Raw genomic sequence first — 13,215 nt, 5'->3', positions numbered from 1 at the left:
TTGGAAAATAAAAACAGTAGTGGTTTCAGCGAAGAAATAGAGTAACAACCCGAAGGTTTCTGGAAATATAAATATTCTTGTTTATTTATCGGCATTCACGAACAATAAATCTCTGGTTCGAAGAGAAACAGACCCTTGCGTTTTTTGGTACGAATATCCTATCGTTACTACATCGTCGACGCTACTCGTACGCGATGCAACGGAAAAGTAAAGCGAACGTGTAGATACAGAGCAGTTTCCCCTCTCGTTCTGAACCCTAAGAAATCCTAAGAGAGCGGGGTGGAGGGGTGTCACGGTTGCGTGACCAGGTATTGGTATAGTATAAAAACAAAGAAAGAAATGCGATCAGAATGGACGAGAGAAGCGCGCGTCATCCCTTATAGGGGGGGCGTGCACGCGCTCATCTTCGTGTCTGTTCTTCTATCGCTAAACGAACAAACGAGTGTAATAACTGCTACGTCTATACTCTGCTCGTACTCGGCTCGCAATGATCGCCCACGTCGCGGAATCCGCTCGAGCGTCTCCCCGCGAGACAAGTACACTAGTGTATCGTAATACTGACAGTAAAGAGATTACAGTGCGACGTTTAAAATTAAGCTCACACACACCTCCCGCGGATCGGTCTCTGCGACGCCTAAAATACACAATTACGCGAACGACAGCTACACGCTATGATATATGGGGCTGAGCGGTTTCGCTCCGCAAAACGAGTTCTTTTAACTTGGAAGGTAAACAAACAACCGACGGCGCGGTTTAAAGAATTTCGACGGAACGCGTCACGGAATGGTATAGTAATAACGGGCACCGTCAACGTTCTGTATAATAATAAAGCGAGAAATAAAGAAATTAAGTATTCTTGATACTTTCACGTTCAATACGCTTTCCAAGATAAACGAACTCGTGGATTAAAACAGACCACTCTGTATAGTTTTACAGGTAATGATTACTCTAGGATTAGAATTACGGGATTATCGTTAACAGATTTCTAAGTCTTCCGTAGTCGCACGACGACAGTATAATAATTCATCAGAGAACAGTATAAAAACTGACCTATATATATATATGTATGTATATATATATATATCTGTATGTTTATGTATAATATTTATATATCCTCTGCCCCTTGTACATGTATATACAAAACAGTATAAAATACTCGATGCGTTCTCGTTACTCTATCGCGCGAAATCCGTTTAGAAAAGTGTGCCCAGATATATACGCGGGCGCGTGCTGTCCCGGCGTATTTCGAAAACTGAGGCGCCCACTAAAGTCTTTACGGATATAAATAAAATGCGGCTAGCTAAATAAATAAAGGAGCACCGACGTATCCAATATATACAAACACAGAAAATAAGTATGAGGTGTACGCGACGTGAGCGATTACCATTGAGCTCTAAACATACCTGGAGAGTGACAACCAGTGGGAAGAAGTACGAGGGAAATAGAAGATAAGCGGCGAACCTATCCTTCTTCCTATTATCCCTCTCACTCTGTACTATCTCTGTTATGTATGATGTGCGCGGGTAACTTCACTCATATGCACTATACATCCATAGCCTGTTGTAAAACAGAGATAGGTTCACCCGTTATCTACCCTCTTTCTAGGACCGGCCGCCATTGCTTTGTTCATTCTCCAGCTTTGTTTAGTGCTTAGTGGCGATTACGCAATGCGAGCAACGAGATTCGCTCTGTCTTCTTGTCTTATCTTTCCCCTTTGGTTCGCCGCGCTTTAAAACAGTCCCGCAAAGCTTCCCGTCGCTCCTGCACTCACTTTTGTATAACGCGTGCGAACGCTCTTGCAGGATCATTCTAGGAACTGTGAATTCCCCACCATCTTTCGGCATCAAGAATTTTCCGACACCCCGTACACGAGCCTAGTACAAAATATGGCGATCAGAGGGAGCTACAGCAGAGCGGGTGGCGCCACCTGTGGACTCGTGTTTTAAAACGTTGTGCCCGCGGGAAGGAAGACTGCGCATTTCATCGTTTCGCCTTCGAATCTCGCGCGTTTAACGAGCAAATGAGAGGGAATATTACCTGCATACGCGCGACAAAGGCAATGCACGTCGAACAATATCACATGCATGCATCTGGCGGGCTATCGCGATAAAAATGTAACCCGATACGGTAACCAACCGTTCCCATGGTTACCGACAGAGAGTACAGGCTGTCCGAAAAGTAGATCTCTCCGCGAATAAAACTAATTTCGTAATTTCTGTAACGTATAATACCTTTCCCCCGTGTACGAGCACCGAGGAGCGTCAAAAGTATCCCCCAATACCTATCTAATTAAGAAAATATACGTATTAAAATGTGGCACTGATTTCTCGAGCACCAAACGATTACCAGGCGAAAGCTTCTAGACAGACTGTACTTGAAATTTGAGAAGAAAGGTCGTCACCCGCCAGAAATCGCGCGTGAGAGAAAGATCCTGCGAGATTCGAGGAGGAAACGACCTGTGTCGCGCCTGTTTATTATGCTACAACGGACGAGTCTTAACGTGTTCGTCGCGCAAAGGCGGTTCGTCAATGTTCAAATGAAACGCGATGCGCACGCACCTGAGCCGGTACGTTTGCGATTCGACACGATACCGTGAATTTCGACGGCGATTGAAAGGAAACCTCGAGACTTTCCACGGACCTTAAAGCCCCAACCAGCTGTCCGATTCGAATAACGTCAATTTTCCTACTGTAAGTACCCAAGAAGCTGGGCTCGCCACGAACGATTCCAAGGCATTCGTGTCGAATATTCAACGAGCATATATTCTTTCTGTCGTCGTCAAGAGAGGGCGTCTCCCGAACGTAATTAGGAAATGGAATCTCGCTTGGTTTGAACACTTACATCGATGCTCGGACTGTCGACTCTCGCGCGGGATTCGGTTCTCAAACAAGTGGGCTTCGAGTCGCAATACCTCGTCGGGCCCGTCGACCGTTTCGTCCCGACTATATCCATTTCGAAGCAGGAAAGTTTCATACACGGTCGCTAAGCTGTCACACAACACCAACAGAACACACGCGTGGCACTTTCCGCGATTAATGTCGACTTACTTAAGGGTACTTCGCGACACGACTCGAGGGCTTCGAAACGGGGGTAACGCGACGGTTGGCCATCGCTTCGTCACTGTTGCTTGCGATTCTCGAAATGTCCAATCAACTATGCTTTCGATTCTCGAACGATATCCCAGCGACCGCGAAGCCCACGGCTGTGACGTCATCAGTCTGGTAAAACGATCGCGCGTGAGTGAGCGAGCTCGCGTTTTCATGCAAACATTGCGAAAAGTCAAGAAAACCGCGAGTGCCGGTTCTCAGTGGTGACTCTGCGCCTCCCTCTCTCGATCGCCCACTATGTTTTATCGCGGTGCAAGTCGACTTAACCGTTAAAATTTCGCGTAACGGTGCGACGACGACATCGAAAGACGGTATACGTCGCGCCGCCATCGCTCTCTAACTGTTGCTTGCGATTCTCGAAATTCTCGATCGGCTATGCTTGCGATTCTCGACCGGGAGCTCTCAGTCCTCTGTTTCCCGCCATCCACGCCGACACGTTGGGAAATTCGTTGAAATCACGAGCTTAGTTGTCGGTGGCGAGTTCCTCAGTCTCGCGCGCGTTCGATCGCCGCGTTCTCGCGTGGTTTTGTCGGCGCACAAGCGTGGCAAAGGAGAACGGGTGCGGGGGGAGGAGGGGCCGTGGCAGTGGCGGAGGCAAAGAAGTCGGCTCGTTCTTTCGCTAGTTTAAACGAGAACCTCGAGACTTTCGCGCGACCGTGCCTTCTGCTGTCCGCATTTCCCGTTCGCCTGGACTATCATAGCGACCGACTGGCAGCCGGTCTCGTTGCCAATCGGTCGGACAGGAGGCATGGCCAGGCGAAGCTGATACCAGAACTTCTTGTTAGCGGATTTGCCAGTATTGCCACCGGCCCCCTCCCAGGTTAAGATTTTCAAACGGTCGAGGGAGAGATCGCCGGCGTCGTTGCAGCCTCGACTCGATCGTTTCGCGATCGTCATCACGCTCGGCATATCCTTCGTGGCGATCACTATAATCCTTGTGGCCAGCGAGGACAACTGCTTCAGCACAGCTCCCACGCTGGTCTCGTTCCAGATGTTCCCTAGAGCCTCGGGACTCAGCACCACGATCACCCTTCGGCTGGAAGCTGCGTGTGCACCTATCTCCAGGCTCCCTGCAATGGTAAATGATCATTTTGTTTTATTAAAATCCAATTAATTCATTCGTCGTCGTTGGTGTTGTCAGTATCTACATCGCGGTAGTTCGTGCATCGGCCACCAGATGGCCGTTCGCTTGAACCTATTCTCGCAGCTTTTTAGTCGCGCTGTAGCCTATATACCGATCTATTGTTTGCTACTTTTTTACAGGAATCCTTCTGTCACTCATTTTTGAACGATTTTATTCAGCTTCGAGCCTCTGTTTGTTTCATCTTTTCATGTACTTCAATTTTGATGGTGTTAAAATCAGGGCTTGAAACTGTTATTATAAAGATTTCGGTTCTTGAAAGAGTTATGAAGAACCTTTATTCGGAATAACCGTTATAAAGAATGAAATCACAACATATTACAGATATAGATTACTCTGTGTAACCAAATTGTTTAAAAATTATTATAAATAAGTAAGCAAATATATATTATGTATATGTATACACTCGGCGGTACGCAAGGATCACTTGTATACATATGTACAAATGTGTACATAATATATATTTGCTTACTTATTTATAATAATTTTTAAACAATTTGGTTACACAGAGTAATCTATAGTTGTAATATGTTGTGATTTCATTTACTGTAAAATTCTGTAACTTATACAGACCCTAAAAAATAAAAGTTACAGAACCTAAAAAATAAAAGTTATAGAGCTATATAGGAACCGTAACTTATACTAATATAGTCTGATATTTAGGTTCTTTATAACGGTTATTCCGAATAAAGGTTCCGAATAACCCTTTCAGTCAGAACCTTTACATAACAGTTTGAAACAGTTATTTTCGAAACCTATTCAAGCCCTGGTTAAAATGGTGTTTGATCACTTTAAATAAAATTGTTGGCACGATATTTCAAAACAGCATATGAATCATTTTAATACTTCACCTTCTGGTTGCACATGGCGCCCCACGATTTTATTCAAAGCGATCAAACACCATTTTAACACCATCAAAATTGAAGTACAAGAAAATAATTATTTTGTAGTCTTTTAGTGCATTTTAATTTAGTTTTTACTACATTTTTAACAAAGTCGTTTTACATGAATTTTGTTTTATATATTATGTATTACTAAATAAATGTCATGCAGGTAATGCTAAGCAAAAACTGATCTGAAACTCTTGGTGAGAGGGCTCTCTTTGCTGTAAACTTTACAGCTGTCTTTTACTGTGGGTAATTACGTTACACGTGCTTATTTCGCCTGTTGCCGACATTAGGAAATTTAGCCATGCAGCGATAAGAATTCGCGTACCGGTTATCGACCATATCGACGCGCGTTACGGAAAGTAGCACATTTCATTTGTCTTACGAAGACCAGCACCACTCTGCTCATTCTGACCACGAAAAACAGAATGTTTCGATTTTGTTCTCGAAAAGTAGTATGCTTTGGCATGTTACGCTCTTTCGCGACAAAAGCTAGCACATTTCGGTACTTTGCTGCAAAAAATAGCACGGTTTGCATTTAGCCGCGAAACATATTATGTTTCGACGCGCGTTACGAAGGGTAGCGCGTTTTATTTTTTTCTTATGCACAACTGCACGCAGAAAAAATGAAAAGTGCTACTTTTCGTAACGCGCGTCGGTTTCATAGATTGCCTAGGATCCTACTGCAAAAATAAAAAGATAAAGGTTTTTTAATGCAATGAAAAACGTGTTTATTTAAATAAGTTAAACTTTATTCGGTTAAAATATCGTTATAAAATTGAATATATTCTTTCGGTATAAGACCTTTAGACAGCACTGCCGACAAATCTTTTTTTTCAATGATAATTGAATTTTCGTATCATATGAATGCTGTAATGTATATTCCTTAATATCCTGTTTTGAATAATATAGTTTCAAAAATTTTATTTCGAAGCTGTTTTCACTTAAATCACATTTTCGCCGCGGCGTTTGAAACGTGCTACTTTTCGTAACGCACGTCGATATAGCCCCTTGTATCGCTCTTTCTTTCAATAAACCTCCCGAATACCTCGATGCCGGAGCAGCGAGCGGGAAATCCGCCCGCAGCCGGCAACTTCGAGAATTAGGGAGGAAGTACGTACGTCCGCGACGCGGGAAATATCGCCGTGGTAGTCGGGACGCGGTGAACAGTTTCTCGGTTCCGGGGGTTATCAGGAGTTGCCGGAGTGAAAACGCGGCGTCGGCAGGCAGGCCGGAGAATCAGCCTGGCGCACGGCTAATTCGAAACCGCGGGTCTGTCTCCGCGAAACAAACGAGACACACTCGACGTCCGAGAAAGCGGCCAACTTTCTAATTCAATTTGCCAAGTTCAACGCCGCGATTCCGTGATCCTCAAGGATCCCCAGTTATCTTCCAGTTATCTCCCGCGCGCATGCGAGACGAGATTCCCGTGGCTGCCTTTGAACACGGCCACGGTCCCGCGAGCCCCAGGTCCGTGGGGCAAACTAAACGCTCCCCGTGATAATTCGAATAGACGACTGGTAGGAAACGCATCGCGGAGAGGGTGCTCGCGGCGATACAGAGTAACGCGAGAGTAAAGTAGGATTTGGATGCTGGCAAATATACATACCTACGGGGATCCGGTAAAAATTCGCGGCCAGCCCAGGTGCGCGGTTCCCCGGCAGCGAAAAAAAGCTGAGGGAGGGTGGTGCAAAAGGGCGAAAAAGGAGACGCGGCGGAATGGAATTTATGTATAGGTTACTTTGCATCAGTGGTTCCGAGGACGGGCAGCGTGCAACAATTTGCATGAATAAAATCGCGGTTCTAGGGCGCAGGCGCGCGCCGTTCACCTACACGGCCCAATTCTGCCCTGCCAATTAGAAGGAAATTAGTGCCTGAATATTTTTCGCCCAGCGGCCGTTATCGCGCTGCGCCCTGCGCGGCTGGCCGCGTTGATATTCATGAGATGCCGGGGCGGGAGGGGGCGAAGCTAGACCCACCCCGTTTATAAACACCCCGGCAACTTTTCGCCGACTTTGTTGGCGGTGATCGCGATGACTGCTCGGCGGAGGCTCTTCGTACGCTGGATCCCGTCGACGTAGGTAATGATTTACGTCCCGCCCCTTTCTCTATCAGAGATTACACCCCTCTGGGGCTTCTATCTCTTCCTTCGGCTCGACCGAAGTATTATTACGCGCCTGGACTCTAATTTCGTGGAATGTTCGCGCGAAACGGTCCACTCCGAATACCCCCGTATCAAGGCAAGCTTAGTTACGCTATTAACCAGGGCCCCGCCGCAGAGGAAGTGGCTCTCGAGTTTAATTAAAGGCCGATACTTACAATTCTGATTGAGGTGGGTGAGCTCCAGCGGCGTGCACTTGTACCGATGCCTCGACTCGAGGGTGGGCATCACGATACCGATGACCAGGCTCGAGTCCTTCTCGTGGTAGCAGACCAGAGCGTCGCATTCCTTGCCGTCTGCAATTCGTGTTCGTGACCGTGGTGAGTACGTGGGCAGCTCGCCTCGTGCACGGTAACGTCGCTTTGCAATCAGAAGGTGTACCGGTGTCTAAGAAAATTTCGCTTCCGGCAAGAGCGCCGTCCCCGCGCACCTTCTGATCGCGATAGACGACCCAGCACACACCGTCGACTCGCTGCGTTCTCGAACCGCTTCTCGCTCGGACGAGGCGGACACGCCCGAGGGAGAAGCTTTCCCCGCGCAGGAAAATCGTAGGATTCCATGGGAATGTAAACGAGGGTGGCAAACCTCTGGCTTCCTCGTGCACAGGATCAGTCACACGGATCCAGGCCGAGAATTATTTTTAGAAATTGGAAGGCAGGTTGCGCGGGCGGGTGAAAGGAATAAGGATTCGTAGAACAGACGATAACCGCGTCTGTGGGCACGGGGAAGTGGCAAACACGCGATAAGAGGAGGCGAGTCATCGTTAACAACTGATAAACAGCAGGCTTCCTATTTACGAAATGTTCAAGTATACACTATCTAGTCCGGAGTGGTAAAAATCCTGCGCAGCCTAGATCGCGAATTTTATCCCCGCTTCTCGGCCGCCCGGCGGTCTCTCTCCTTGCAGCCGTGTTTACGACAGCGCTTAAACGATACCTATCGCGAATTCTGTGGCGAACAGGAGCGCGAGTGAAAGTGGCTGGACTGTTTATGGAACGATCCGCCCGCAGCGCGAATAAGGAGAGTCAGTCACGAGCAAAACGATGTCGCGCCGGCTTCCAGCCACCCACGAGCCTTTAAAGTTTCAAAAATTCAACGGGCCGCGGTTTGCGTCGTTACTTCGCGGTCTTTGCGAGCCTAAGCGACTACCGATCTTCCCGCTGAATCCCCTCGCAGGAGGTAAGAGCGTATTCTGTATTCCCCGGGCGGGGAGACGCGGAACGATGTCTCAGAACGCGACAGGTTCGAACAATGGGCAATAAGCGGCGATAAAATTGCGGCGCGGCGGACTGCGCTCCGCTGCGATGATAGTATGCAAGGATCCACGAGGCGTGCGTGCACGTATTTCGCATATAAACGACGCTCTCCGGGACGGGCTAAAAATCTCGATAAATCCCTTCGCGATCGATGCGAAACCTTTGACCACGTATTGATAATGCGCGCGATTTTCACCGGCTCCCTTCTCTTTGCCGGCGAGAAAAGCGTTACCTCGCGCGCCGGGTGATCCGAAAATCAAACGCTGGGAGAATGGTACGTGGATCGACATTGCGCTTCAGGTAGGGTAGAGACCGGGGGTGGTAGTAACAGGGGGGCGAATGTAACGAGTTAAATATCTTATATAATAGATATTAACACCAATTTTGGATATATGATGAAGAATGACATTTGGAATACACGCACGCATCCATGCCCTGATAGCACGGATACGCAATAGACATGGATAGTGAACAAAAAACTTTTTAATACCCTAAAGTAACTTACTTTTTCTTATTGACTTGAAATTGTAATGTAAACACTCCCTTTCCAAGTATGTGCTTGTTAGATTTTTTAAACTGTAATTGGACCTTTTTTAAAGTAGTACTGATTGTTAGTTAGCACTGTTAAGAGTCTCGTTAGTGGAAATGTATAATTTAAGTTCAAAAGCGCGGTCTAGGGCGATTGTAACGTCAGAACCGAATAGAGTGGATGCACCATTTGTGGCCACTTTAAGATATTGTACCAGTTTTGGCCACTTCTTAAAAAATATAATATTTTTCCGTGTAAGCAATAAATGTAACCTTATATTTCTGGCGGTATACTAAACAAAATATTTATGATATGAATTTCTCCACGTAATAATGATCCGCAAGCAATTTAAAAACGAGATAATTAAGCACATGGCCAAATACAGTGCAATGGCCACAAACGGTGCATCTACCCTAGTGACAGAGAAGGCGAATAATATTGTCTTGTTCGCGTGGAATCCTATAGCACAGCAGAAGCAAACCAAATGAAAAATGGGTGCAATGTATCGAATGTGAGGATTGAGCAGGTGAAGAATGCACCAGCCAAAACGTGTTTTATTTCTGCCACAATTGCGATACCACGTTATTGGATATAAATTTTACATTTTTCATTTATTATTATAATTTACATCGATAAACGTTTTAATTTTGTGAAGTTAAAAAGTGACCCAAGAAATAGCCTCTTTTTGGTCCCACGATTTTGAAACTGAATTTTGTACCAAATGATACCTTATCAATCGCAAGAAATTTTCAAGTTGAGGTGACAATTAGATTTTAAGACATGGAAGGCCAAAGAAGTGAAAATTCATTAACGCAGCAGCCGATGCGCTTCGATGTACGGACTTCTATGTCAGTCCGATAATTTAAAGAATCGTTCCCAGGGATTTTCCTGACTGCTAACAACGAATTTGAACTTAGATGTTCAAAATTCAAAATGAATTTTCGAAACTAATGTAATATTTATGGTTTCAACAATAATTAGTTCGAATTTTGTGGAAGCCATATATTCTCTTTGACACAATTTTAATATACATACAGTTTACTCGCGCTCGTGGTGGCTGAGTGACTCTGTATCAGCGACATTCTCGCAATATAAATTATGAAGTTTAAAAATCTAAGTTCAAATTCGTTATTAGTAGTCGGCAGAATCCCTGGGACCAATTTCTTAATTTTCGGCCACTAATGAATTTTCACTTCTTCGACCCTCCCATATCTTAGAAACTAACTGTCACCTCCACTTGAAAATATGTTGCGAATGATGTCTCATCATACTGTATAATTTGGCACGAAATTCAATTTCAAAATCGTGGGACCAAACCGAGGCTAAAACAGTCCACATTTTTGGTTCGCTCTTTGTGCTACTATCGACTCCACGCAGTGTTACTACCGCCCCGGTCTACCCTAGCCTCGATGTTCGAGCCCCGGCCGATGGGCGAGGAAAGTCTTTCGCGGCGGAGTAACGTGTAATTATTACGCTCTGAGGAGGGCATCTCTCGACGTTCCTCCAGCGGCCAAGCACGGTGGGAGAGTGGCTGCGCTAACAATCGTCTAATTCGCGGGCGACCGGGCAGCGACAGTTCCCAGCCCGGTTAACAAAGAGAAAACGATCTCCGTGAAACGTTAATGGGAGACGATGTCGCCGCAGTGGTTCCGAGAAGCACCGTAATCGCGGTAATTTTCTACTTTCCGTATACGGGATCCACTCGCGGCGCGGCGGCACTCGGTGTCCCAACCCCCGTTCTCCACGGGAACGCGATCTCGTCCGCGAGACGGGATCTCCTTCTGTAACAGGCTGCGGCTTACACGTGTAACTCGCGAGCATTCGCGAGCCGCGGCCACACGGCGGCGATTTATCGTCACCGGTTCCAACGATTCCGCCATTCCTCGTGATCCTCCTCCGTGCCCTCCGCGTGGCTCCCGAGCGGCGGAAGATCTGTTGCCGCTTCGGGCAGCTCGTTGGAATCAGATCGCTCTTGCGGGAGCCTTGTAATTTCACTGTCGGCCCTCGAATCCTCAGAGATGGCCTCATTTTCTGGCTTCGCTCGCAAAGAGCGATCCCCCAATTATTTCGTACGGACCGAGGACGTTAAGCCCGCCCGTCCCCCGGCTTCCGCGACGAAAAAGCTTGAACGGGCAAGTCGTTAACGCGCGCCGTGCAGCCCTTTTTCCCGGGCGGGATTAAACGAAGATTAAGTAAACTAGTGGCGTGGCCATCGACTCCAAGCACCCGATTTTCTCGCAGACTCGGGGATATTAGCGGTGATTCAATGGGAGAACGTGCCGGCGGGCTGGCTTCGAGCACCCACCGAGCACCGACCCGCCGTCCAAAGAATACGCGAAGGCGCACGGAATGGGAGTTCGATATGTCGAGGTCGCGTTGGGTAAAGGTGCAGGTTAAAGTGGCTTGGAGCGAATGCCGCGTTCCGAGGAACAGCGAGGAGTCGGCGAGGGAGAAGTGGAGGCATGAGAATATTCATCGGCGATCGAGGAAGATGCTTCCTTTGCTGAAGTTTACTTAATTACCATTCTCCTCGAGGGGTGCGAATTTATCGCGACAGAGGAGCACCATGGGTAACCAACAGCGCGCGTAAAAGGCGCCAGCGGAGATCAGCAGCACCAGGACCAGCATGCCCACCAGGAACGACTTCCTCCAGGATCCGTTCTGCAGTCCCAGCGCGAACTGCGGCTCTGCAACACCAGGAACATCGAATAATTCGCGGTAAGTCGCTGCGAAGCTCGCGGGCGTACTTCTCGAGGGAGCACGCGCGGCAGCTCCGCGCTGGAAAAGAAATGTCTGGGTCGTAAATCGCGAAACGAGAACCGCGATCGAAGCGGTCCCGCCCCCCTCGCGTTCAAGCAACGATCGACGGCGCGGCGAGCGTATGAATTTCGGTTAATTGGCTGGAATTAATTGGGCCACGCTGTCCGGGACAATAACGAGCGGCGAATTAAATCGGATCCGATTGAAATCGGCACGAGACGCGTCGATTTAAAGCGCATCGGACCCGTTAATTAGCCCCCCTCCGCCCTCGCGGCAACTTCTGGCCGCTGGTACGCGAGCTTCACCTCCCCTTTTTCACCGCGCGGCGAGCTGAAACGAAGACTTCGGTATAGACGCTTTCTCGCTTTCCGCGAACACGGGGCGGAGAAGAGAGGTGGTCCAGCGGGAGATAAAACACTTGGCGCGGTACGGTCCTGAACAGCGAGACAGATTAGAAGGCCTGGTTACTCACCTTGTCGATAAACGTGAGCGGGTAACGTGATCTCCTCGTCCACGCCGTTGCTAACTTCGCACTTGTACTCCCCGTAATCTTCCAGCGTGATGTCCTCGATCTCCAAATAAGAGCCGACGATCTGATTGTTCTCCCTGAAACCAGTTTAATCGTTGGTCAAGTAAAAGTGGAGGTTCGATAAATGGATAGGTAGGTCATTTTTATAAACGGGCCGTTGGTATTTTGTTGACTCGCTGCACACCAAAAGCTTATGAATTTCATTAGGTACACAGGCTTAATTTTTAAAATTGTTTTAAGTGAGTCGAAGTCGTAGTTTTTATTATATTTAGATTAGTGAGACGAATAAGTCAACAAACTCCGGCTGTGCGTTACTTTTTACTTTTTATTTTATTTTTTATTACTTTCGTATATATTGATGGAATTGTGACAGGGTATTATATTATATTATATATATACTTTTTATTACTTTTGTATATATTGATGGAATTGTGACAGGGTATATTTTTTCTCTATTTATTTACCATAAAAGGTCTGGATTATTTTTCCTTATTTATTTATCTATTTTTTTCTCTATTTATTTGCCATAAAAGGTAAATAAATACAGAAAAAATAGATAAATAAATAAGGAAAAACAGGTAAATAAATGGAGGAAAAAATAGGTAAATAAATAGAGAAAAAATAGGTAAATAAATACAGAAAAAAATAGGTATATATTTATAATATAATATATAATATAATATATTAATAAGTAATAAATAAAAAGTAATAAAAAGTAATAATGAAAAATATAGTATACGAAAGGTGTACATATACATATATCCTACGACCAATAATTTTTTTTTTCACTCCTTCACACTGTTATTTTTTTTATTAAGTATCATGGTGTTAGATACTGTAATTAT

General features: G+C 46.3%; 1 protein-coding gene across 1 annotated transcript in view; it reads right to left on the bottom strand.

Moving 5' to 3' along the window:
• Positions 1-56: 56 nt before the first annotated feature.
• LOC143369575 (interleukin-1 receptor accessory protein-like 1-B) overlaps positions 57-13,215 on the bottom strand; it is a 138,413-nt gene continuing 125,254 nt past the window's right edge. Inside the window, exons 4-7 of the mRNA XM_076813688.1 lie at positions 12,314-12,447; positions 11,604-11,768; positions 7,455-7,592; positions 57-4,177 (exon numbers count right to left, since the gene is read on the bottom strand). Coding sequence (XP_076669803.1) covers positions 3,732-4,177; positions 7,455-7,592; positions 11,604-11,768; positions 12,314-12,447 — 883 coding nt within the window. The 3' untranslated portion in view covers positions 57-3,731. The remainder of the gene's footprint in view (positions 4,178-7,454; positions 7,593-11,603; positions 11,769-12,313; positions 12,448-13,215) is intronic.

Source organism: Andrena cerasifolii, chromosome 6, assembly GCF_050908995.1.
Source record: "Andrena cerasifolii isolate SP2316 chromosome 6, iyAndCera1_principal, whole genome shotgun sequence".
Classification (NCBI taxonomy): Eukaryota; Metazoa; Arthropoda; class Insecta; order Hymenoptera; family Andrenidae; genus Andrena; species Andrena cerasifolii.
The sequence above is the reverse complement of the archived record's forward strand: the minus strand, read 5'-3'. Positions and strand labels throughout refer to the sequence as shown.